Source organism: Equus quagga, chromosome 8 (genome assembly GCF_021613505.1).
Source record: "Equus quagga isolate Etosha38 chromosome 8, UCLA_HA_Equagga_1.0, whole genome shotgun sequence".
Classification (NCBI taxonomy): Eukaryota; Metazoa; Chordata; class Mammalia; order Perissodactyla; family Equidae; genus Equus; species Equus quagga.
Window position 1 is genome coordinate 74,109,117 of NC_060274.1, and position 27,337 is coordinate 74,136,453.

General features: G+C 40.1%; 1 protein-coding gene across 1 annotated transcript in view; it reads left to right on the forward strand.

Moving 5' to 3' along the window:
- The first annotated feature begins 1,397 nt into the window (after window positions 1–1,397).
- Window positions 1,398–27,337, forward strand: part of TSPAN13 (tetraspanin 13) — a 35,756-nt gene continuing 9,816 nt past the window's right edge. The window contains exons 1-5 of the mRNA XM_046670473.1: window positions 1,398–1,761; window positions 22,716–22,883; window positions 23,544–23,624; window positions 24,616–24,729; window positions 26,384–26,497. Of these exons, the coding sequence (XP_046526429.1) occupies window positions 1,699–1,761; window positions 22,716–22,883; window positions 23,544–23,624; window positions 24,616–24,729; window positions 26,384–26,497 (540 nt within the window). The 5' untranslated portion in view covers window positions 1,398–1,698. The remainder of the gene's footprint in view (window positions 1,762–22,715; window positions 22,884–23,543; window positions 23,625–24,615; window positions 24,730–26,383; window positions 26,498–27,337) is intronic.

A 27,337-nucleotide genomic window follows, 5' to 3' on the forward strand; every position in this document is an offset into this window, starting at 1 on the left:
ACCCCCAGGGAGATAGGAGACAGTATGAAAAAGGCAAAGAGAGTTGCCATGGTTGGTTGAGTAATGTTGAAGTGGTGGCAATGTTGTTGACATCCAGGAATGAGAAGAGGAGGAACAGATCTCCTTACTCGTTCTTCTTTAGTAAGCCTCTGGCTTTTAAAATGGACAGCGGAGCACCAAAGTATTGTTTGGGTTTGAGGGTCATTTTCCAGATTGATTTTTGGAATACTTCTCAGTGTATACAAAAGGTTAATGTGGAATACAAAAGCCAAAGAATCAGTGGGGCTTTCTTGGTATGGTGAGGTTTGGGGAGGTAAGCAGAGCTTAGAAGAGAGAGCAGAGAATTCCAAGAACACAAATTATTTTAATCAGCTGCAATGTTTTATTTAACATATATTTAGCATTGGCTATCACATAATTTACTCAACATGAACTCTTAGGCTCCATATAAGTATTTGAATGTTTCTTTATAAGAACCTTTTTTGGTAGAAGGTACTATGAAATACCGAAATCCTTACTGGTTTAGCTTAGTGCCTGCCTGGAACATTGTAGGTATTCAAAAACTGTTGGATCTACTAACACTAGCTGACATTTATGGATTAGTCTTAATACTAATTCTAGCTGACATTTATTGAGCATTTACCCTGTGCCAGGGACTGTGCAAAAAGTGCTTGACATACTGTTAATATTCCAATTTATCGGTCAGGAGTCTGAGGATACAAGATGCATTTCTACACATAGACACTCAGTAAAGCGATAATGAACTGACGGAGGTAAAGACTGTCATTTACAAATTTTGAGTTCTTATTTGTGAAAAAAATAAGCTTATTGAAACTCAGGGAAGACAAAAATAATCTCTCTTGATTTTCTTTTGCATGCACATATTAATAAGTTTTATTAGTATTTTTCAAATCCCCGTGGGATAAATCTGACCTGACAAGAGTCACCATCAGAAGCCATGTACCCTCCCTATTTTCTGAGAGGAGAGATTTCATTCTCTCCTTTTATTCTTTCACTTAGATCCTTCCTTTCATTTTTCCCCCACTTCCTTTTCTCTTTTAAATCTTTCCCATTCATTCATTGCTTCATTTATTTATCCAAACAAGGCCAGGGGCTTAATTTTCAAATCTCATTCAAAATGGGACCACGTCATCCGCCGGGGCCGGGAACCGAGAGGTGCCGTCATGCTTCTCCCTGCCAGCGTGGATCTCCGTGGAGCCCCGCCCTCTTCCCCTCACCTGCTCCCCAGGAAACGACTGCAAGGCCGCTGTCACACGCTCTGGCCTCGGGCTCGCTCCCCGAAGGCCTCGGCCCCCTCCCCCTCGCCTCCGGGCCGCCCCTTCCCTCCTCTTCCCTCCCCTCCCCTTCCCTCCCCTCCCGGATCCGGGGTGGCAGCGCGCAGTTATTTGCATATTTCTACCTTTGTTCCTTGCCGGCGGCCAATCAGCGCGCCGGGCGAGGCGGGGGGGGCTGGGCGGGGCTCAGGCTCCGGCTCCCGCTGCGGCGGCCGCAGGTTCCAGAGCGGGTCGGAGCCGCCCCGGGGTTGCCGCGCAGTGCAGCCCTAGCCCCGGGCTCACCGCTCGCATCTGCGTTTCTGCCTGGCTTCGGCCAGGCCCAGACGCGAGGACAAAGAGGCTGTCGGCGAGGCTCCGCCGGAGCCAGATTTACCTGCACTTGCCGGGAACCACAGGCTGCAATATGGTTTGCGGGGGCTTCGCGTGTTCCAAGAACTGCCTGTGCGCGCTCAACCTGCTCTACACCGTGAGTATGCGTTCCTTATTCCTCCCGGTCTGGGGGCTTTGCACCTGCTCGGGTTTTTCCTGGCTACCCTGCTTGGCCGGCGGTTCTCTCACTGCGTCCCGCGCCCCCTTCCCGTCTTCCCACGCTCTGCGCGCCCCCGGCCTCGCCATCAGTCCCCAGTGGGGACCGGGAGCCGACGCTTGTCGCAGTCTCTTCGTTTTCCTCATTGTGAAGCCAGTCTTGCTGGCTCGCTGGCCGCGTCTCTGCCACATTGCTCTACCCCGCCCCTCACCCACTGCCTTGTTTTGCAGTCATTTCACCAGACCTTCCCACTTTCCCATTCTTATCCCTTCTGCTGCTCTCTCCTGGCTCCCAGACCTATCTGGGACGGGTTTGGAGGTGGGAGAGCCGCCTTGGTTTTCAGGACAGTTTTGCAGAAATAGCGTGATCTGAAACTGACAAGGCGCCATACAGATGGTGTGCGTCCTGGCAGCTCTACGTGCTCCTGTGATTTTCATTGAGGCCACCGAGTAGGTTCACAGGATATCCGCAGCTTCCGAAGTTTGTTTCGTGCTTACATAAAGGATGTCCTTTTTTGGGGGGCCAGTTTTGGTGATACTTAATTCTTTTTCCATGTGTCTCCCCTCTTATCAACATCCTAACACCATTTTAAGCGAAATATTCCAGTAAATAAGCTAGCCTCCACCCAAGTCGTTTCTTACCCTGCAACCAGGTTGGGCCTTTTAGTTTTAACGCTGCAGTCTATCTTTGTGAATTTTGCGGCGCAATCCTGGGTGAATGGGAGGATGGGAGAGCAGGTTGCCCTTTATTGATTGCCTACCACGTCCCAGGTTTTACATACGTGGTTTTCCCTCGTCATTTTGACAACCGTCCGAGGTAAGGGGCATTGTCTAAATTTTGTACATAAAATAACATCCCAAAAAGGGTCTTGGTAAGTTTACATAGCTGGCAGCTGGCGAGTCAGGAGTGAAACCCAGGCCTTTCCACAGGCTTCTCTACCAGAGGGAAGAAACTTCCTCTTCTGTCATCATCTCTCCACCTTTCGTCTTGCTCCCTTCTATAAATACACCTAGTGCTTTGCAGCACCCACCCTGAAAACAAACCCAGCTCCCCTGCATTAGGAGAGAGCTAGGCCATCTGTCCAGGCTTAGGTTACATCCTTGGAATGAAGAGGCTGCCTTGTGTTCACCAACAGGAGAAAGAGGCTGGGTCATTTTACCATTCCTGTTCCTTTGTATGTGAACATGATTGCAAAGCTTGGAAGGCAAGACAGAAACTGGGATAAAGTATGCTTTTCTGGTTAGTTAAGTAGGAAGGTAATCAACATGGTCACTAATAGTAGGCTTGGGGGAAACAATTCTAGAACACCTGGTGATACAGCTCCATGTAATTGGAGATCCATGTCAAGTTTCAGATCAATATCCATCTTTGTCTCGCCTAAAGCGTGCTTATCACATTGATTGTTTATTAAGTAAATGCCGATTAATTCTCCAGGTATTTTCTTTTATTCGCATAAATGGCCTGCTTAAAACTTCAGATTCCCTGTTTTGTACCCTGACTTCTGCCCCCGCCCAGTGATTTAATCACCTGCTCACCAGATGCTTCACCTTATAGCATCTGCTTACACCCAGTAGAATGTCTGCTTTGCTTACTTACTTGACTGAGGGGGTCTACATAGACGAAGGTGCTAGGCAAGTTGTTTTTTAATCTAGTTCTGTTGCTTTCAAGATATATCATTTCTGGTTACATTTACTGTGTATCAGGAAAGCAAGGAGAAAGATGATTCTAAAGGAACATTTTTAGACTTTCGTATCTATCCTAAATTATTGATCTTCGCAGTGTATTCTATTGATTTTAATAGCTATGCAGTAAAACTTCATTAATTGGAAATTCACAGGACTGTAAAAATGGTTAGCCCTTTTAAATCCTAGACTTTTTAGAGAAAAGGATATTTCTTAAAATGAATTCACGTCTACTCTTATATGTTGCGAACTAGCTCAAATAAGTTCAGCAGTTTAAATTGGAGGTGAATGAAAGGTAAAAGTTGCACCAGGTCTTACACAGATGCTGAAAGTGTGCCACTGCTGTTATTTAGATTCTGTATCTTCCCTGGTCTCTCCCTCAGCTTTCTAAGATGAAAAATGTGACATGGTTGGGGCTAGGTTGAGGTTGAAGACTTGGCATATATTTCTTTTGAAGGCCTGAATAGGAGGACCCTCTGTAGGTTCCAGTCCCACCTGGGTCACTGCCTCTAAAATATGCTCAAAGTTGCAGGATTCGGTCTGAGGTCATTTCTAAAAGTATTAGTAAAACCAGACTTGCAATTGGGAGTGGCAGGGTAAAGGCCATGCCTGCGTTACACGTCGTCTGTCTTGTGCTGAAGCAGTTTCTTGGGGAACTTAGGACTCTACCAGCCAAACTGTCCAGCTACTCAGTTGGCCTGCTAATGGCCTGAGATTAGAGCAGAATTCATCATCAGTCCAGAAAGCATGTCACTAAAATAGGTTGAAGGGACCATCCCCCGAACTAGTCATGGACATTTGATCTCTAGCCAAAGGTGCAGTTGAGTTTTGTTGTTGTTTATGATTTGGTCATTTTAATTAATAGGCTCTCTAGTACTGAGCAACTTTAGATTAATGTAGTGAATTTCTATAAACAGTTTGTAGAAATGGGAGGAACGGGAGAAGATAGTCACTTCACACACCTTCATGGTGTCATAAGAAAGAGAATGACTTGCTTCAGGACTTCTAACATTTAGAGAAACTGAAAGTTTCTTCACTCAATAAATATTTATTGGGTGCATACTATATACTAAGCTCTGTTTCAGACTGGGAATATAGCAGTGACCCGAACTGGGCTTGATGTTCAATATGCTGTTATGAAGCCTCTCTCTCTCTTTTTTTTTTTTTGTGAGGAAGATGGTCCCTGAGCTAACATCTGTGCCAATCTTCCTCTACTTTGTATGTGGGACGGTGCCACAGCATGACTTGATGACTGGTGTCCAGGTCTGCTCCTGGAACCTGAACCTGTGAACCTCAGGCCACCAAAGCAGAGCACACGAACTTAAGCACTACACCAGGCTGGCCCCTGACGCCTCTTTTGTATATACTATCATTTCTACATATGACCTCAGGAACATTAGTCAGTCAATAAACATTTGCCCACTGTGTGCACTCTGCTGAGAACTATGGGAAATAATAAACACATACAAACAGTACCTACTCTGTGAAGACAGGAGCTAGTTGGGATTCATGGAGTGGGAAAATTAAATGCTACATAAGGCAATGGACTGACTTTAGGTGTCATAACATTTAGGACTGGGGAGATCTTTGTGGGTAGAGAAGTCGGAGAGTGAAGGTATGATTGAATGGGGGGGGGAATGTAGAAAATAGTGTGGGTCTTTTTTGATACTGCTTAGGATAGAAATACAAATTAAAACTACTTTGGGAAAATGATTTATTTTATTTTTAATAGTTTATTTTAAAATAGTTTTGATTGAAAATATTTTGACAAGTAATGAAAAACTTTTTAAAATTATGCTTAGTAATTTGTGGGGAGTTGAAGGAAATATGAAATAAATGTTACATTACAATATTTAACATTTTGAGGATTTATATCTCCTAGTGCTTCTTAAGCAGAGAAGAAAAGACTTTTAGGAATTGCACTGCTGATATGTGTATATATATATGAATGTATATCTATGAATAGTTTTTTTTTTTTTTTGAGGAAGATTAGCCCTGAGCTAACATCCGTGCCCATCTTCCTCTACTTTATATGTGGGACGACTACTACAGCATAGCTTGCCAAGCGGTGCTGTGTCGGCACCCAGGATCTGAACTGGGGAACCCCTGGCCGCCCGAGCGAACGTGCGCACTTAACCTCTGCGCCACCGGGCCGGCCCCTATGTGAATAGTTTTAATTAAGAATGTAAGGAACGGGGCCGGCGCCGTGGCCAAGTGGTTAAGTTCGCGCGCTCCGCTGCGGCGGCCCAGGGTTTGGATCCTGGGCACGGACATGGCACCGCTCGTCAGGCCGCGTTGAGGCGGCGTCCCACATCCCACACCTAGACAGACCTGCAACTAAGATATACCGCTGTGTACCTGGGGGTTTGGAAAATAAAGTAAAAAAATAAAAATAAAGAAAATAAAAAAAAGAAAATAAAGAAAAAAAAAGATTGGCAACAGTTGTTAGTCCAGGTGCCAATCCTTAAAAAAAAAAAAGGAAGATTGGCGACAGTTGTTAGCCTAGGTGCCAATCTTTAAAAAAAAAAGAATGTAAGGAACAGAAAATAACTCATGGTCTTAAAATAAGAAGGGTAATTTCAGAAGTTTCAGTTTTGTTTCTTTTTCCATATTGTTCTAAAATTTTTGCAAGTTTGTTTCTATTGATTTTTTCTTTTCGTAATTTTTTTCTATACTTTTGATTGCTTTGGGAAAAATCCCCATGCAGCATCAAAAATTATACTTATTCACATTCATTCTAAGACACACTATTGATTTTCATTTTAATATCTCTGAAATTGGACTGTCTTAAAATAGGTAAAACATACCATACTAATATAAAAAAATATATAGCTATACAATCTATGGGGAGAAAAAACACTGAATTCAGGAAGAAACTCTAGTTTGAGTACCAACTCTGCAACTTGCTTGGAATTTAACCTCGGGCAAACAGCTTATTATTTGAGCTTCAGATTTTTTTCATTTATAAACTAGTGGTGATATTTTTCGCTCTTGCCTCACGGGATTGTAGTGAGGATAAAATGAGAGAATGTGGGTATGTGCTTCGGATGGACGGACGCACTGCAGAAAAAAAGGAAGTTGTTAACAGCTTCGTGTGGAAAAAGTTGAATTACTTTAAATTTCTGAATTACAAACCTGCATGTTATAGTGAAGAAATTGTCAAGCTATTGGGATTTCTAACACTTACAGGCTGGTGTTAACTCAAGCTGGCCTAGTGGAGGCAAGATTTTATACCCGCCAAATAGTAATATTAATCTTTTTGTTGTAAGAAAAAAATGACTGAGGTGTGGTAAGTATAAATTTGGAATCATTTACCTGAACATCTTTTTTTAGTCCTATTCTGGTCATTAGAGTGCTAGAAAACTATAATTTTGTTCAGTCTCAACTCCACAATGAATGGAAAACACTAGCACTTCAGGTAAAGGAAAATCTATTCTTTGCGAATGCTTTCACATTATTACATTTGCCATTTTTCAAAAATTCTGATCATCATTTTTCAAATCCTTCTTGTTTGATATTTTAATGTGTGCCTAGGTGTATCTTATTTCTGTTTCTGCCCTTGTTCAAACTACTGAGTGAATTTAAAATATTTAAGTGGTTGCTGAATATTTACTTGCGTCTTGAATTTAAAAATGACTCACTGTTTACAGAACCTGGAATTTTAACATGATGCTGTTGTGCTGATATTTATAGTCTGCCTTTGTGCCAAATATGTTTGTAAAATTTCCCAACTTTTGATTTAGAAACACAGTAATAAAAATGTGCCATTCATGCCATTTCTTACTTGAAATGAGGTTATTGACTTTCACAAAATTTAACTACATAATTAAGAGGCAGTTACAAAGAAACAGTTAATTTTGAGAAAAATTGTATTTCAGCCCATATTTGAAAAGTGAGATTTGAACATCTCAGTGGCTTAATTTTACATAGAGTTTTAAGTGGTTTAAAGTTTGGCCGTGGTCACTTCAAACACATTTGAATTACTGGTGAAGGCAGGCGAGGTTTATTTCCTCTTTCTTTTTATCCCATTTCACCTGAATTCATCCTCCAGAATATCTTATTACTGTAAAATGAATAATCCAAACCCACTTGTAATAATGGATGAAAACTCTAGGAGAACAAACCCAAATTCTTTAGCATTCCGTTCAAGATCTTTCACCATCTGCTCCTCCTATGTGCATCCTTTTATGTATTTCAGCCCGAGAAGATTCCCCACGTAGAAGAGTTCCCCTTTTTGTCTCTGCTGATCTGCTGCTGTTCTGTCTTTATGAAGTTACTCAAATAAAGCCTTTTATTTCTTTAGTCAGAATGAATTGTTTCCTTAAATTTTCACTTGGGAGTGTTAATACTTGAGTGTCGCCCCAGATTAATTCAATCAGGATTCAGTGAGGGGGGAGGGCATGTGATTTTTTCAAAAGCTTTTGTAAAGCTTCCTAGCTAATTCTAAATTACAGGGAGGCCAGAGAGCCGGTGTTGTAAGATTTTGTTTTACTTTGTCTTTGGCATCGACCATACCAATGCTCTGTATTGGGGGTAGCTCTGTGCTTGCTTCTCCCCCCACAGGCTGGACCATTTACCTTTTGTTGGCAAAGATCATAGCTTTCTCCTTGTTGCATCATAGCTTTCTCCTTGTTGCATCCTTCAGTGAGTAGCTTTTTTTTTTTTTGGACACAGAACCTATACTCTCAAAATTCTTCTTGAATTAAATTTGCAGAATTGGCTGCCCCCTTTTCACCAGAGGTAAAACATACCTAATGAAAACTTGCATGAAAATGGTACTTTGATCGAAAGGAAATCTAGAAGACAGCCAAATATTTTAAAACATGCAAGTTAGCATTGGGTTAAAAAATAATAATAGGTAGGAATTACTTTTCTCTATCTAGTGTAGAATCTAATATTTTTCTTGGGATAGTCTTTTTGCTTTCTTTGTTGGCCAACCTTTCATACATTTCTGAGGTTTTTCTGTAACCTTCCCCCTGAGCAAATCTACTTCCTGTAAAATTGTACTATAATCATAGTTGGCTGGGGTTCTTTATATTATTAGTCTAATATATTATTATTAGTCTAATATAAATGTATTATAAGGTGAACCTATATAATTGTATTCATTCCAGTAATAGATATTAATTGGGCATCAACAGCAGTAAACAAAACAAACCCAAACATCCTGCCTTCGTGGATATTACATTTTTGGGGGAAGACAGAAGATAAGTAGATAAGCAAATAAATTATACATCATATTAGAAGGTAAAAAAGTGCTATGGAGAAAGGTAGAGTAAGAAGAATGAAGAGTAGTGGGGCAGTGGTGTGGGTGTGGAGGATCAGTCTGCTTGGGAAGACAGCATTGGAAGAAAGACTTGAAGGAGATACAGGACAAATTCCTGGGAAGAATGTTTCAAGTGGAGGGAATGACCTTTGAAAAGATCCTGGCCAAGGAGTATTTCTGCTTTATGCAAGGGACAGAGAGGAGTACAGTATGCTGAGACAGAGGGAGCAAGGGGTGGAGTGGTAGGAAATGAGGTCAGAGAAGTTATGGGACCCAGATTATGAAGGGCCTTGAAAACACTTAAGGACTTAAGCTTTTACACTGAGTGAATTGGGAGTCATCAGTGGGTTTGGGCCTAATTTTTGTTTGAAAGAATGTCTGCCTACTGAATTGAGAGTTGATTATAGATGGGAAAAGTGGAAGCTGTGAGACCACTTATAAGGCTATTGCAGTAATTTAGGCAAGAGATGATGGAGGCTTGGACTAATATGATAACAATGGAAGTAAGAGAAATAGTCAAATTTTGAGTGTGTTTTGAAAGTGGGGCCAACATAATTTCCTAATGGATTGCAATGGGATGTGAAAGATGAGTCTCAGATAACTGATGATTTATGGCCTAAGCAACTGGCAGGACGGATTTGCTGTTGGGAATGGGGTCAACTGTGGGTGGAGCAGGCGTTGGGAGAAAGTGAGGGATTTGGTATTAAATGTGATGCCAATAGGTACCCAGCGGAGATGTCAAGTAGCAGTTAGACTAAGAATAATGGAGTTCAGGGGAGAGGAATAGCTGGAGGTTTAAATTCAGGGAGCCATCAACATAGAAAATGGTATTTACAGTTGAAGCTGGATGAAATCAACAAGTTTGTGAGGGTACATGGAGAAAGGCACTGGTCCATGGATTGAAGCAAGGATACTCTTATAAGAGTTTCTGGAGACAAGGAAAAGCCAGTAAAAGAGCCTGAGAAGGAATGGCCAGTCAGGTAGAGGAAAATCTGGTAGAATTTCGTGTCCTTGAAGCCAAGTACAAATTGTTTTAAGGAGACAGAATTGAACATCTGTGTCAAATGCTGCTAAGTAAGGTGAGCACTAAGACTTGATTTTGAATTAATCAATGAAGAAGTCAAGAAAAAGAGCAATTACCCTTTTGTTTTTCGTGTGTTAGACTATATACCCCTCAACCATAAGGACCGTGTCCCAATCACTCCTGCTTTCCTGAGTGCCTAACACAGCCCTGGCACATGGTTGGCATGTAGTTAATTGAATGAAGGAATCGGTGCAGGGGGCTGGTCTACCCATAACCCCAATTCTTTTCTCCCAGAACCACTACAAAGATGAAGAGGGTAAAGTGGGGTTGGAACTTTGTAGGCGGCAACGGGTGCCACCTCAAACTAGTTATTTTTGGAAAATGACAAGTCCTGGTCCCTTACTTTTAGTTCCTTTTATGTAATTTCTTCCCAGCAGACATTATATACTATGTATTTTGTGCCTAGTAAGTATAAAATAATCTGCTTGGCACCATGGAGAACGTAAAGAAGAAAAACATGTGGCAGGAGCAGTTGAGGCTTCCGTGTGTTACTTGTGGAATGAAAATGAAGCAATCAAAGAACTTAGGTCTTGGCTTCAACACTAAACGTCTGGATATTGAGCAATATCTAGATTATTTACAGAATTTTCAAATTCCATCCAGATGCTTGGCATTGTAGAAACACATGCTCAATCATCTCTAAAGTGCTCTTCAGTTTTCCACACTAAGCAGAATTCAGAAGAGGCTGGGTGTTCAGGAGAAACTCTTTATTGTGTTTGTTGAAGCATATAGAGGGAAGATGGCAGGGGCCCTTATTTTCTCCACGTGTCCATGGATGCTGTATTACATTTTGGTGGTGTAGTCCTTCTAAATCTTATTGTTTAGATTTGCTTACCCTCCACTACCATCACAACTTCTCTCTTGCTTTAGTGCTGACAAAACATTTTTGAGTGATTTAACTACAAAATCTACTTTTTCAAATGTTCTACATTTCTCTTTTATCCTCAAAGCAATTCACTTACCCTGGTAGAATTTGGATGCTCAAAAAAATGTAGTTGTTTTAGAAATAATTTAAGCCTCTCTTTGCATCTCGTTTTTGAAATGTGGTAGATATTTGATGAAAGAATGAAAATCTCTTTTATAGGTAATATAGAGAAAGATTAATCTGGAACGTTGTTAGACTAGACCTTTCTCCCCCAAATATAGTATAGGTTAGGAAATAAACATTTGCCTGTCCTTAAAGCATAATGAGCAATAGCATGAGCTCTTTCATTCAGCGGTATACTTTGAGTACCTCTTCTAGACCAAGCACTTAACCAGGTGCTAGGAATATCAGGTCCACATGTGCCTTGATTTTATGGCATTTAAAGTGTAGAGGGCTCATTAGAAGAATTCAAAGTATGGCTGGAGGTGGGGAATAGTGGCTAATGAATTACCTCCAGACGTAATCTAGGCCCTTCACATCCAGGATTTGTCAGCCTGAGATTTGAACTTTATCCTAAGATTAGAAACAACAGATAGCTATCATGGAAATGACCTGATCTTACTAGCTTTAAAAAAAAAGACCATCAAAGACCACCATATTAGGAATAGAGTCTAGTTGCAGGTCGTAGAAATCCAGCTACCACTGCTTAAAATAGTAAACTTTATTATTTTCATGTAGCATGAAATCCAGATGTAGGTAGTCCAAAGCAGGCACACAATTCAAGCATGTTATCAAGGTCCCAGTCTCCATCTGTTTTCCTGCCCCATTGTCCTTGGCCTGTGACTTTCTTCTTTGTCACTAAATTACATCTGCAACTCTAGGCATCATGATTTGTTCCATGCCAGAAGGATGATGCTGTAAAATGCTTTTCCTCCTAAAGCTGTTTCTTTTGGGGGGAATAGTTTCATTGAGGTATTATTGACATACAATAAGCTGCACGTATTTAAAGCATAAATTTGATAAGTTTAGACATATGTGATGCCTGTGAACCCAGCACCACGTTCAAGACCTTGAACGTATCTTCCCGCAGTGTCCTTATCCTCATTTATAACCCCTCCCTCCTGGAGCACAACCCTTGCTCCCAGTCTTCAGGCAACCGCAGATGTGCTCCGCAGTAAACTTGAGGCTGGAGTTAAATCTGTAAACCTAAGGAGGGCATGGCAGAAATAAGATGGCCTAGGGCATTTCTCCGGCTCGTTGATTTCCTTCTTCTTTTGTCCTTAGCCTAAACAGTTTTAGGGCAGTCTTTTTAGCTAAAAGGGAGTGCTCATATTTTTTTAAAGCCCATTGACAAGGTGAAGGATTTAGAGTTAGTCTAGGTAGGGAAGGTGGTCGCAGTGGTAAAGGTAAACAGAGTCACTGAAAGTTTGCAGGTATTAAAAAATTTATGATAAACACTTGCAAGGTGGAGCTTGTGTTAATCAGAATTCTTTATGGGTTATAGATGAGCTTAAAAGAATGTGTTGGCTCACATAATTGGGACATCCAATCATTGGATCATCAAGTATGACTGGATCAAGGGGCTCAGAAAAGGTCAGAACTCTCTTGGCCCCTTCTAGCCACTTCTCAGCTCAGCTGGCCTCTGGTTAGATTCTTTTTGAGGCTAGATCTTTCTGTGTGCAAGATGGCCACTGGCAGAACAATTTTGATTGTCCTTATAGGTTGCTATGCCAAAGGAACCCATTTTTTTCAATATTCCTATAATATCTTCTGAGACATACAGTTGACCCTGTTGATTTATGGACCCATCCTTTGGACCAATTACTGTGGACAGGAGGATGAGCAACCATGATTGATAGGCCTGAATCTTGTTTCTCTGCTGCTGGTGGTGGTCAGAGAGGACCAGTGAGACACTGTGATTAAGAGTTTTACAAGAAACGTATGTGCTGGCTTGTAAAAGCAACGTATGTCCACCACCGAGGTCATTCTTCCTCTGAGCAGCAATTCGTCTGGTTCTTTTCTTTCTTTCTTTGTTTTTTTTGTGAGGAAGATTGTTGCTGAGCTAACATCTGTGCCAGTCTTGCTCTATTTTTGTATGTGGGACGCTGCTGCAGCATGACTTGATGAGCGGTGTGCAGGTCTGTGCCCAAGATCTGAACCCACGAACTCCAGGCTGCCAAAGTGGACTGCGCAAACTTAACCACTGGGCCACCAGGCCAGCCCCTGGTTCTTCTTTTCTTAGTTCTAGAATATTCTAGCAATTCCTTCAACATTTGAAAGGCTTAGTGTAATGGGTTAATACATCAACACCCACCTCAGCTAGATTAGAAGGAACGTTATGCACAACATATTTTTTGTTGTTGTTCTCTACTGGCATTGCATGTATTAATCCAAAAGGTGCACAAAGACAAGTTGATTAGTTTCTTCTCCAGTAATTTTATTGAGATCCTAATGGTTTATAACATTGTGTAATTTCAGGTGTACATTATTATTTATCAGTTTCTGAATAGACTTCCTTGTGCTCACCACGAGTAGTCTAATTTTTGTACATCACCATAGGTATGTGCCCCTTTACCCCCTTTTGCCCACCCCCCAACCCCCTTCCCCTCTGGTAACCACTAATCTGTTCTCTTTATCCATGTGTTAGTTTATCTTCCACATATGAGTGAAATCATGCAGTATTTGTCTTTCTCTCTCTGGCTTATTTCGCTTAACATCATACCCTCAAGTTCCATCCATGTTGTTGCAAATGGGATGATTTTGTCTTTTTTTGTGGCTGGGTAGTATTCCATTGTGTGTGTATACCACATCTTCGTTATCCATTCATCCGTAGAAGGGCATCTGGTTCCTTCCACATCTTGGCTATTGTGAATAAACAGTATGGAGATTTCTCAAAAAGTTAAAAATAGAAATATCATATGATCCAGCTATCCCGCTATTGGGTATTTATCCAGAGAACTCGAAATCAATGACCCAAAGAGATTTGTGCATCCCTATGTTCATTGTAACATGTTGAGTAGTTTTAAACAATTTTATATGCTAGAGTAATCTCAAAGATAGTCTTCATCTCTAGTACAGTTTCTTGCTTCCCTGCTTCAGGCAATGCACTGTGTGCTTGTATGTGAATGTAGGCATATGTGACAAAATTTCTGGGTCAGGGAAAAGGAAAATAAAGAGTGCAAAATGAATAAGCTGGCATTTGATAGTTAACTAATAGAAAAGTCATATGCGTAGAGGACTTTATCATTCTTTTATACATGGCTGTGCAGCCAGGCCTCATAGGGAGTGAGTTAAAGAGATGCTGTTCAAACGCATATTGACCTGGCAATAAAGCAAGAACTACAATTTCTTATGCATTATAATATTGTTTTTAGTATTATGTCTCAATATTAAAAATTACTTAAATATATTGCTATATTGTAGGACTATATCTGTAGGACTATGATATAGTCCTACAGGAGAAAAAATAGACCAAGTGGAAAGTTTACTGTAACTCTGACTTTGTGTCATTGGGTGTGTCATTTTGCTGCTCTGGTTTATTACCTATAAAATGAAGGGAGTAGATTAAGATCACCGGCCCGGAAGCTTTGTGCCTTGATACTCTGAGTTGGTGCTGTCTCGTGAGCCTTGGGCGAGAAGTGCCCTGTCCCTTCCCTAGTGCCCTCCTGCTGCTTCACCTTCATCAGAACCTACCCACACTCGCACCACCACCTCCTCCCTTTAGGATTTGCTTGGGGAGGCAATGCCAGGTATAGACATTTTATAATCTTGCTTTGGCGTGCGTTATCCGTTATTGCTTTTGTAATTTCTCTTTTTAAAGCCCTTTTAAATGATTCACTTTTCTTTGCTTTAAAGAAAAAACAGGAAAGGTTGGAGCTTTCTGCTCATAAAAACATTGCTATCAACGAGTTGACAGATCCATAACCTGTTTTTATCAGCATTCTGTCCCCCAAAGGAAGGAAACTATTTGTCACAGGTCTAAATTTACTTTCTATTACAGTTGGTCTCATAAGGAGACTGTTATTGTTATTGAACAAAGGATTCTTGCAGTTGCTTTGTCTACTAAGTTCTAGTGGTAAACTTTTGCTTTTTAATTATACACTTAGAATTAATTTTATTGGAATCAATAATTTTTAGATCACTAGTTTGGAAGACTTCATATAATCCCATTCTCTTCAAAGTTAGAAACCAACCATAACATACAATTAGCACTACTCAGAAATACTTTCATTATTATCTTTAAAAGGTTCCTTTTTAGTAAAAGTTATAGAAACATCAATAATCAAATTTAATTAGAGGTGTATCATAAACCTTTAGGTGTTATTTCTCATTTTAAAAAGTTAATTATGAAGACTTGGGGGATTTTTGTTACATTGTGTTAGAAACACCAGTTACACACAAGAAAACACTTAGGTTGTTTTTAGTTTTTTATTAAGAAAATCTAACGTTTTGGGGGTTTATCAGAAAATTGATTAGCTCAAATAACTTTATGTTTGGACAGTTTCACTGTTGTAGTAATAAATGCAAAATTTGTTTTGGATAGGGAAGTTAAGTCTCTGTTCTCTTCCACCTTAGAAATGAGAATGTATTTGTGTGTGTGCATGCATGCATACGTGTGCTCGCTTGGGAGTTGGGTACAAGAGGAGGATGATAGGGGGCATCTTGTTTCACACGTGAGACTAAGTGTGATACACCTAGAGCTTTGCTTTCTGTTATAAACAAGTGGAGATTCAATAAATTATGGCCAGGGGCTGGCCTGGTGGCATAGTAGTTAAATTTGTGTGCACCACTTTGGTGGCCCAAGGTTCACAGGTTCCGATCCCAGTGCAGATTTACACGCTACTCATCAAGCTATGTTGAGGAGGCATCCCACATACAAAGTAGAGGAAGATTGGCATCGATGTTAGCTGGGGGATAATCTTCCTCAAGCAAAAGGAGCAAGGTTGGCAACAGCTGTTAGCTCAGGACCAATCTTCCTCACTCCAAAAATAAATAAATAAATTATGGCTTACTGCCTTCAGGTGTATACCACCTTCAATTGAAAGCCTTCCTTTTTCCTAGATGGGAGCAAATTATAGGACGTGAACAGTACTTGAAGAGGCTCAGATTGGAATTAATGTGAAATATTTGAGAGATAAAAGAGAATATCTTTTTTTTTAAAGATTGGCAACTGAGCTAACAACCGTTGCCAATCTTCTTTTTTTCCCCCTGCTACTTTTTCTCCCCCAATCCCCCCAGTACATAGGTGTATACTTTTAGTTGTGGGTCCTTCTAGTTGTGGCATGTGGGACACTGCCTCAACATGGCCTGACGAGTGGTGCCATGTCCACGCCCAGGATCCAAACCAGTGAAACCCTGGGCTGCCGAAGGCGGAGTGTGTGAACTTAACCACTCGGCCACGGGGCCAGCCCCAAAAGAGAAAATCTTGATTTAAGAAGCTGTGTTTGGGAATAGTGGGAACAAAAGCTGTGTGAAGAAAGTTTGACCAATTTACAGAGGAAAGCAAAGCAGAAGAATTTAGAGTTGCTGCCCTAGTAAGAAAGGGGCTGTTAATTTTTTTTCTTTTTTGAGGAAGATTTGCCTTGAGCTAACATCCACTGCAAATCTTCCTCTTTTTGCTGAGGAAGACTGGCCCTGAGCTAACAGCTGTGCCCATCTTCCTCTACTTTATATGTGGGAAACCTGCCACAGCATGGCTTGACAAGAGGTGCGTAGGTCCATACGTGGGATCCGAACCGGCAAATCCCCGGCTGCCCAAGGGAACATGTGAACTTAACCGCTGCACCACCGGGCCAGGCCTGGAGCTGTTAAATTTCAAGGCTAGTTTTAATTAGGAAATGTTTCATATGCACAGGAAATAATACACTAGACTCCTGTGAAGCCAATACCCTAATTTCACAGATGCCAGTGTTTGCCACATCTCTGTCATTGTAATAATTGTGACAGTCCAGCTAAAGGCCCACTCTTTGTCCACTTTCCCATTTTCCCCTCTCAAAGGTAGAAGGTAGTCACTGTCCTAAAATCAACATCTGTCATTTCCTTGGATGTTTATATATTTATGACAATTTGAACTATTATTCAACTGCAAAGAATATATAGTATTGTTTTTTGTGTTTGAAAATTTATATAAATGGTATATTTTATTAATATTTATACAGTTTCATTTCTTTTATGTTTCAGGTTAACCAGGTTAATAGAAATAGATCAAAATCATTTGTATTCTACTGTGTGATCACAATAGAGTTTATGATTTCCCTAGTCATAATGTTGGAGGTTGTTTTCAATTTTTCAGTATTACAAACAAGGCTACAGAGAAGTCCTGATAAACGTCTAGTTGGGGACGTGAGTGCTTCTTTTGGGTATTAACCTAGAAGCAGAATTGCTGTTTTACTCAGGGCTACATATCTTAAATCTTCCTGGTGCTGCTAAATTGTTCTGTAAAGCAGCTCCAACAATTTACAATTCTACTTGAATGTGAGTTCTAGATTCTCAACATCCTTGGTGTCCTTAGCCTTAAGTTTTGCCAATCTAGTGCATGTGAGATGGTATCTCATTGTTCTCGTTTTCGTTTTTCTGATGTGTAATGAGATTTAACATCTTTCATGTGTTGATTGGCCTTCTGGTTTCTTCTTCAGTGAACTGCATCTTGTTACCTTTGACTGCTTGCCAGTGTGCTTTTTGTCCTTTGAAATTGATCTGTAGGTGTTTTTTGATCTATGTGTGTGCTGGAAGTATCTTCTCTCAGTCTGAGGCTTATCCTACGTTTGGTGTTTTTTATTATATAGAATTTTAACATTTTAATGTGAGGCGTAGTGTGGTGGCTAAGAACACCCATTCTGCAGTCAGACAGCCTGGGTTCATATCCCAGTTTTCTCTCTTTCTTCCTGTCTTCCTGGGTGTCGTGGTGTGGTTTTTCTTTAACCCCTTACACTGAAAATATAGTTTTCTGGAGGTCCTAGACATGCAAGGGTCTTAGTTCCAGTTCCCAGTTGTGCCTGGTTTAAAACCTAAGTCCCTCCTCTTTTGGAACTGTTCTGATCCAGGAACTCCTTCTCCACCCCTCTATGGGTGCCCACAGCACCAGTTGTCTGCTTATGCTTCTGACTTTCAGTTCTCCCTTCCTTTCTGGCCGGTCAGAATTTCCCGTAGTTCTCTGTGCTCAGCTATATATTTAAATAAAATGTTACAATCTTTTTCAATGTTTTAAAGTATTTGTAACAGGAAGGATTCTAAAGTCAGTCAGTTTCCCCTGTTGCCAGAACCCTCTATGGTATGGTGAATAATACCCCTCTTCCCCCAGAGGTGCTTATCCTAATTTTTGGAACCTGTGAATATGTTACCTTACATGGCAAAAGGGACTTTGAAGATGCGATTAAGTTAAGCATCTTGAGATGGGGAGATTATTCTGGATTGTCTGGGGGAGCCCTATGTAATCATAAAGGTCCTTATAAGAGGTGTGCAGCGGGGTTATACTTGGAGAAGGAGATGTGCCTAGGGAAGCAGGGTGTCTGAGAGATTTGAAGATGCTACAACTGCTGGCTTTGAGAATGGAGGCAGGGACAGCTGGCCAAGGAATGCAAGTGGCTTCTAGAAGCTGGAAAAGACAAAGAAATGGATTCTCTCCTAGAGCTTCCGGAAGGAATATTGCCTTTCTGATAACAACGATTTTAGCTTAGTGAGATTCATGTTGGACTTCTGACCGTCAAAACTGCAAGAGAATAAATTTGTGTTGTTTTAAGCCACTAAGCTTGTGGTAATTTGTTCAAGCAACAGGAAGCAATAGGAAACTGGTACACCCTCGTGAATGTTTTTGAGGGAGGGGTGCCTGGTAAGAGTACCAGGGCAAACTGTGTTAAAGAGACACAACAGAATGAACTTGGTGAGGAATACTCGTGAGAGAGTTTTGTAGAAGGGTGCGTCAGTTTTCCCGTACTTAGAAAAAAAGTTGAAACAGAGATACTTGCGAATGTTCTAGATAATGTTTTCGATAATAGAATAATGCCTAGTCCGAGAGCTGGAACTTGTTATAGAAGTGAGAAAGTGCTTTTTCTCCCCTTTTAGTTGTGGAAATTATTTTTCAAAAGGGAAAAGATTCTCATTAATGAGCCTCTAAGTTGGCCTCTGAGAGAGCAGAGAACAGTGTTCTCATTTTGCTGAAATGCTGCTGTTGTAAATAACGAATTTGTTTTGCTGGGAGGGTGCTGACAAGGACATCTGAATGCTTCACTCCAGCTACGCGGTAGGGATTCTGTTGGTGGTAAAATGTCAGGCAGCTTCTGTAACAGTTCGAGGTTCCTGACTTGTCCAACTCCATTAGGTGTGAATTATTCTGTATTAGTTTCCTAGGGCTGCCATGACAGATATGACAAACCTGTTGGCTTAAAAACAACAGAACTTTATTCTCATAGTTCTGAAGTCCAAAGTCAAGGTGTAGACAGGGTCACGTTCCCTCCGGAGGCCCTGCGGGAGAATCTGTTCCTTGCCTCTTCTGTCTCCTGGTGCCTGCTAACATTCTTTGGCATTTCTTGCCTTGTGGCTACATCAGCCTCTGCCCCTGTCTTTATATTGCCTTCTTCTTTCTGTCTTTCTCTCTAATCTCCCTCTGCCTCACTCTTAAGGATACTTGTGACGACATTTAGGGCCCACCCGATAATCCAGGATAAACTCCTTCTAAGATCCTTAATGTAGTTACGTCTTTTGTTATATAAGATAATACTCATTTTTTTCCCATATAAGGTAATATTCACTGTGGGGTCATTTTTTCAGCCTACTGTCTGCTCCTTTACTGTTTCTTTGCCGTTCTTTGACCTATTCTATTTATTTGGATTTTTTGAATTATTGTTCTGCCCTGACCCACCATGTAAAAATCTCTGATATAGCAATTATTTGTTCCATTATAATTTTTCATTCTCTTCTACACCGACTTTTAGAGCAAAGGTCAGCAAACTACAGCCTGTGGTCCACATCCCTTCCACCGTCTGTTATTATATAGCCTGTCAGCTAAGAATGGTTTTACATTTTTAAACAGTTGGGAAAAAAATCAAAGGAAGAATGATATTTTGTTATACACAAGATTACATGACTTTAAATTTCAGTATCTGTAAATGAAGTGTTATTGGAACACAGCCCTGCTCATTCGTTTACGTATAGTGTGCTTCTGCTTTTATGTTACAGTGACGGTGTTGAATAGTTGTGGCAGAAACCATGTGATCCACACAGCCAGATGGTAACTGTCTGGCCCTTTACAGAGAAAGTTTGCCAACCTTTGTTCTCGTGGGGATATCTTGTCTCTGGCTTTTAGTGCATAGTGGGTACCAGTCATTTCTTGATGAATATTTAACTTGTAAGAATTTCATTAATATAGTAAGGATTTGGTATGATTCCCAAAAGGATTCCTTAAAACTATGGGGTTAGAAGAATTTTATGTATCATATTATTCATGCTTCTGACTCAAATAAAGAAATATAATGTGATAATCCTGCCCTTGAATTTAATTGAAATAGGAAATAGGCATCATACCCAGCACTTGAAGTTGGCAAGGGTGAGAGGTGATTTTATGTGTCAACTTGGCCACAATGTGATGCCTAGATGTTTGGTCAAACACTAGTCTAGACGTTGCTGTGAAGGTATTTTTTTAGATGTGATTAACATTTATGCTCAATTGACTTTACATAAAGCAGATTGCTCTCTGTATTGTGGGCCTCAACCACAACATAAACTATGAAAGCCTTAAGAACAACGACTGGGGTTTTCCTAAGGAAGAAGGAATTCTGCCTCAAGACTGCATCGTAGAAATCCTGCCTGAATTTCCAAACTTCCGGTCTGCCCTACAAACTTTGGACTTGCTGGCCCCCACAATTGTATGAACCAATTCCTTAAAATAAATGTCTCTCTCCCTAAGTATACCCTATGGTTTTGTTTCTCTGGAGAGCCTGTCTGTTACTCTGACGTGTTGGAAATGTGGACCGTCTTCAGTGTTTGGTCCCACAGTGCAGTGAGGATGCTGAGCTTGGCCCTGTTGCCTTGCTGAGCCGCGGCCTATTCCTGCGTCATTTTGCCCTTCTTCCTTCACACTTCCTTAAAGGCTTCTGTCTTTTATACCCCGTGAAAGGAAATGTGCTATATTTGGATATCACAAGTCAGAAATAAGCTCACTTGTGATGGGGCAGAGGACTTTTTCTCAATGCAAGACTGTTTGAAGTTATGAGAAGATTGTGAGGGAGATGATAAAAATGAGGCACAGGCAAATGGACCTGCTGATAAGGAGCAATTGCAAAAGTGAGAGAGACTAGGCAAATTTCTGGGTGACAACATTTCTGAGAATTTTTTCTTTCTCCTTCTTCCTCTGAAAACGAAAGCTTTCTGTATGTACTGACCGCAGCAGAGGATACCAAGTCCATATAATCCATAAGTTGGTTCTGCCATGCTACCGATAGTTTCTTTCATCCTCAAGTTTTGTTTCTTTATAATAAATGGATAAAAATACAAATGATGATGTATTTGTCAATATTTAGCAGTTTTATCTCTCTGCATATGTAAGAAGTTTTATATACTAAGACATTTAAAATTTGTGTCCAATAAACTATGGCTACACACAGGAAAAATGTGTTCATTTGAGTAAAAAAAGATCCATTTGAGTGAGTGGTGATTTATAGTTTGAAACAAAGTTTATTAGCCCTTCAAATGGTGCTAGAAAGAATATTTTATGTATTTTTATTCCTCCCAACTTGCTCCAAGAAATGATTGACTCTTGATTGAATTGAAGATAGTCTCCTTCCTGTTTGACAAACCCCAACCCCATCCCTCTCACATACTTGTTTAAACTCTATCTTCTATCAGTTAATTATAATCTTTATATGGCATGGTATTTATTTAAGTATTATTTTAAAGAAGTATGACCGATTTTGAGGCATGTGTTTTATCTCTTCGCTTGGTTTTTTATAAGTATAGAAATAAAGTGATTGGATTATAAAATAATTTTTTCTTGCTCAGAATGCCATTTTGCACTAAAGAGCTAAAATCCCTTACACTCTTTTCATCCTAAAAGTTTTGGTGGTCTCTCTCTCTCTGTATATGAATTCTGATAGAGGAGATGATGAAATCTAAAGCAATTCATTTCAGCAACAGTTCTGTGGGAATTTTTTTAATTATGTAAGTTTCATGTGTACAACATTCTGATTTGACGTGTACATAGTGATCATCTCTAAAAGTCTGGTTACCATCCATCACCCTACAGTTGACCTCTTTTACCCCTTTCGTCCACCCTCAACCTCCTTCCCCTCTGGTAACCACCAGTCTGTTCCCGTGAGAAATTTCTGACTGTTCCCAAGGGCCAGGTTCTGTGATAGATTCTGGGGATGTAGCCAGGAGAAAAGCTGGGGTTCTTACTCTCAAGTTACTCCCGGAGAGACAGGCTTGGAAGCAGAATGTGTGATGAGGGGAACAACAGGACCATGTTCAAAGAACTGAGATTGCCCAGAGAAGGGCGAGATTAATTTAGTTTGTTGGGGACTAGGAAGACATCACAGGGAAGGTGATAGTCCAACTGGGCTTTGAAGGAAAGGTGAATGATTTCCACGTGAAGAAATCAATATGTTGGATTGGGGTGTATTGGCTTCTAGAAGTAGTACATGTGCTATTATTTCAAAAGCTTAAGTAGCAATCATTTAGGCTTAGTAAAACAAGTGATGTCTGAGGCTTTATAATAATTTTATAGATTACTGTTAGTTTTTTTAAAGCATGACTGAAGATTAATATAATTTGTTAAAATAATACTATCTACTGAGATCTTGTGCGTATTCTAGTATTGAGTATTAGCAATCGTTTGTAAGATACTGAGTAGGTGCCTGACAAATGCTCTTGATAATTATTATTTTTATTATAAATTTATTTTTATTATAAAATATATTATTATTATTATAAACTGATGCTTTTCTCCTGTCTCTTTTTTCCCTGCCCCCCGACCCCCCGTCCCCACTCTTTTTGCTGTTTCTGCAGTTGGTTAGCCTGTTGCTGATTGGAATTGCTGCCTGGGGCATTGGCTTCGGGTTGATTTCCAGTCTCCGCGTAGTCGGCGTGGTCATTGCGGTGGGCATCTTCTTGTTCCTGATCGCCTTGGTGGGACTGATTGGAGCCGTGAAACACCATCAGGTGTTGCTATTTTTTGTATCCTTTTTTTAAAGCAGGACTTTTACTCCAGTTGAGTTTGTTCTTTTATTGATTACTCTTTTGATAACTACAACTGATTTAATATTATCATTAGGAAATTAATTGCCAGACAGCAACTCCTAGCAAGCCCTATGTGTATTTGTTCAACCAACATTAGGAACATTCCTTGGGGTGAAGTTGTCGTATGTTTACGTGTTCCCACTCTCTTCACATCGTGAAGAATGTCTTCTGCAGGTTCAGGACAGTCCTATTTATGTATTGCAAATTCAGAGTTATGTGGAACTGATTCAGTGACCTCTGAGCCTCTCCAATATGTTAATATTTGGTTGAGAATCTCACTTAATACTTCACTTAATATTAAGAAAGCTTATGTACATTTATCTATACTTATTTCCTAAGAATCTAAGAATTTTTATTTTAATCTAAATGAAATTCTAATAGGTCAGCTTTTATTAGTTGTTACTGTTAGTATTTTTATATATAAACTTATCTACAGTGTATTATCAAAATAATAATTATATGTAGTCTTTTTGAACTGTGTGTGCCATTTGTTCTATTTTCTGGATGAATTCCTTCTAGTGCATTCTGAAGTTGTCAGTACCTCTGTTTTATGTTATTTTAAGAGTATCAAGAAATACCCTTAACTTGCATTCTCAGTACATGATTATTCTCTTACTTGTATTTATTGTTCAGTTTTCTGTATCGTGTGCTTGCTTAGCCCTGAACCAGGGGCAACAGGTAAGTAGAGACTTTTTCCTTCTGCTTTATTATCCCACAGAATACATGTAGGGTATAAAAAAGGGGGAGAAATGGTGGGAATATAAATAATTTCTTCTTGCTCAGAATGCCATTTCATTCTACATAGATAAAATTTTTTAATCCTGATTGGGTTAGTGGGGCTGACTGGAGCCCGAAAACATCATCAGGTGTTGCCATTTTGTGCATCGTTTACATAGGATTTTGCCCTCACTGGGCAAAAAGTGCTGCTGCTAAAGATATTCACCCAGTCTTTGCCCACCATTGTGCAACGACACATTTGCTCCAGAATGTTTGTGGTTCCATTCTAGCAGTTACTCATCTCAACCTCTAATTTGTAGAAGAATATGGGTCCCTGTCTTGGAGCAATGGAAAATTTGTCTTGTTACTTTCTGAGAATTATGCCATTCAACCAAGTGCTTCTTTTAAATTGCATGTAGCATGTGGGTCAGTGTCTGCATGAAGTGGGATAAACTGCCTACCGCCAAAAGAACATTGCATGTAAAAATTAAGACTTTTCATTCTTAGGATAGAAATAGTGCCTTAATTTTTGTTGCAGATTGAGGGATAACCCTTTGAAAAGTTTTAATGGTCTTATAAACAATATTTATTTTAGGCACACTCAGTGTTAAAAGCTGCAGGCTCTAGCCTTATACATTTTGTGCAGGGATGACACATTGTTTTTTTCTGTTTGGTGAGGGAGATTGGCCCTGAGCTAACATCTGTAACCTTTCTTCCTCTTTTTGCTTGAGGAAGAGCGGCCATGAGCTAACATCTATGCTGATCTTCCTCTATTTTTATGTGTGATGCCGCCACAGCATGGCTTGATGAGTGTGGTGTGTAGGTCCATACCTGGGATCTGAACCCATGACCCCCTGGGCTACCAAAGCAGAGCATGTGAACCTAACCACTGCTCTACCAGGCCGGCCCCGGGATGATACATTTTGATGTATATATTAAATGCATTTTCTAGGGTCAACTTCTGGAAGTTGGCTGGAACAATACAGCAAGTGCTAGAAATGACATCCAGAGAAATTTAAACTGCTGTGGGTTCCGAACTTTTAACCCAAATGAGACCTGTCTGGCTGTAAGTACAAAGTATAAAATAGTTTTTGGAGATGTATTGTGTAGAGATGAATAATAATTAATCTGGAAGAACTGGACTTTCTGATGGTGAATTGTATTTTAAAAATGCTGTACATATACCTATAATATATTCCGTGTAGACTATTATATCATTTGTCTATTCTTAAATATCTACTCCTGAGAGTACTGAATATTCCAGGGCCCTCCCAGACATAGATGCTTTTGGTTCTTTGCCCCTAATTCCTTCCCATTCAGATCCTCATAGAGCAAGTGTTGAAAGAGAAATAATAGCAAATCAGCCTTAGAGATTCAGAGGAGGCATGTAAATATCTTGGTTTTGAAGCATATCAGGGTAGTAGGAGGAGAGTGGTCTGTACTAAATTGGATTTCTTTTTTTTTTTTTTTTTTTTTAAAAGTTTGGCAACCCTGGGTTAGGGTCCTTTTTTTGCAGTGGGTGGGGGGAAGATTTGCCATGAGCTAACATCTGTTGCCAATCTTCCTCATTTTTTTTTTCCTCCCCAAAGCCTCAGTACATAGTTGTATATTCTAGTTGTAAGTCATTCTAGTTCTTCTGTGTGAGCTGCCGCCACAGCATGGCAACTGACAGACGGCTGGTGTGGTTCTGCAACGGGGATACAAACCTGGGCCACTGAGATGGAGCGCACTGAACTTTAACCACTAGGCCATTGGAGCTGGCTCTTAAATTGGATTTTTTTAACCAGCTAAACATCCTCAGGGAGAGAACACATGGAATTACCCTTTCTCCTTTTTCCTTTTTCCCTTCATCTTTATCACGACTTCCTGCCCTTTCTGTCTGTGAGCTGAGCTGGTGATGAACCAATTACAGCTACCCTGTTTTCCCAGGCCAGACCCCTGACCTCCAAGTCCCAACCTGCTCCTGTGTGAGGATGGACTTGGAGCTTGGCTCTCCTAGGAAGTTCACTTGTGTTTATATTTTGGGGAAACTCCTGTTACTACCTCTCTGAGCCCTGAGCTGGATATCTCCTCAAGGAGACCTCTTTTCTGGGATTATTAGTTTTCTATTGCTGTGTAACACATTATCACAAATTTAGTGGCTTAAAACAACACTCATTTATTATCTCAGGTTCTGTGGATCAGTCGTCTGGGTATAGCTTAGCTGAGTCCTCTGCTCAGGATCTCACCAGGGTGAAATCAAGGTACCAGCCGGGCTGCTGTCTCATCTGAGGCTTGGGGTCCACTCCCAAGCTCAGTGATTATTGGCAGAATTCAGCTTCTAGTGGTTGTAGGACTGAAGTCTTGTTTTCTTGCTGGGTGTCTCTCAGCTCCTAGAGGCTGCTCTCTGGTCCTAACTGTGCAGCCATCTCACAACATGGTGGCATCAAAGTCAACATGAGAATCTCTTCATTCTGTTAAGACTGTCTTATGTAACACAACATGGGAGTGACTATCCATTGTATTCCCAAATCCCATCCACACTCAAGGGAATGATTATTTAGGGCGTGTACACTGATGGGAATCTTGGGAGCCATCTTAAGAATTTTGGACATTACTAAAGAACCACAGCCCCAAATTGGATATAATACTCCAGACATTAATTTTTGTCTGGGCGCACTTTTTATCTGCTCTTCATAAATGTAATCTGAAATAAAAATTCTTTTCTTTAATTGATACAGAGCTGTTTTAAAAGCAGCCGCTCTTGCGTACCATGTGCTCCGATAATAGGAGAATATGCTGGAGAAGTTTTGAGATTCGTCGGTGGCATTGGCCTCTTCTTCAGTTTTACAGAGGTACGTACAAATAACTCAGTACCTTCCCTCCTTTGTCAGAGAGATCCCTGTTTTATGTGGGAAGAGGGCATAACATTTTACCTTAGCGTTGCACTCAACTTTTGGAATGTGTCAATGGATATTTTCATGAGAACTAATATTGCAAGAGGAGGAGCCCTGGCTTGAAATAAGAAGACCTCACAGATCTAGCATGAACTTTATACAGGGTGAAATGCTTGATCATTAAATTATGTAAAGTTTAGTGAACAAAGAAATGAGGAGATTAGACTGGGTTGTATCTAGGGTCTCTCCTATTTCTAAAGTTGTATGAAAAATTATTTTAAATTTAATTTTGGAATACGTAGGACGTTCACATTGTTGACTGTATATGTTCATATATAATACACACACATATATGTATGCTTTGAAAAATTGCCTTCCAACCCCATCCCCCACTCGCCTTTGTTCCTAGCCTTCCAAAACCTACAGTAACCACTGTTATTAATTTATTATCTATATAACATATATTTATACTATATTAATATATTAATTAATACATTTAGATATAATAGATGTGTCTTTAAGCAAAACCACACACGTATTATTTGATAACTTTTGAGGAATGCTAATTCTTTCCTCAGTGTCTTTATTAAACTCTAAATAACTGGATGCTTTTTGATGTGTATGAGTTGGCAATATGCATCAAAATTAAAATGTTTTTCTTTACCTCATAAATTCTACTTACAATGCTTTATTTCATGGAGATAATCGTATAACTATGAAAAATGAATACACAAGAATGTTTATTGTTTATAATAGCAAACCTTTGGGCCAGCTTGTGTTCTTCAATAATGAGCTGGT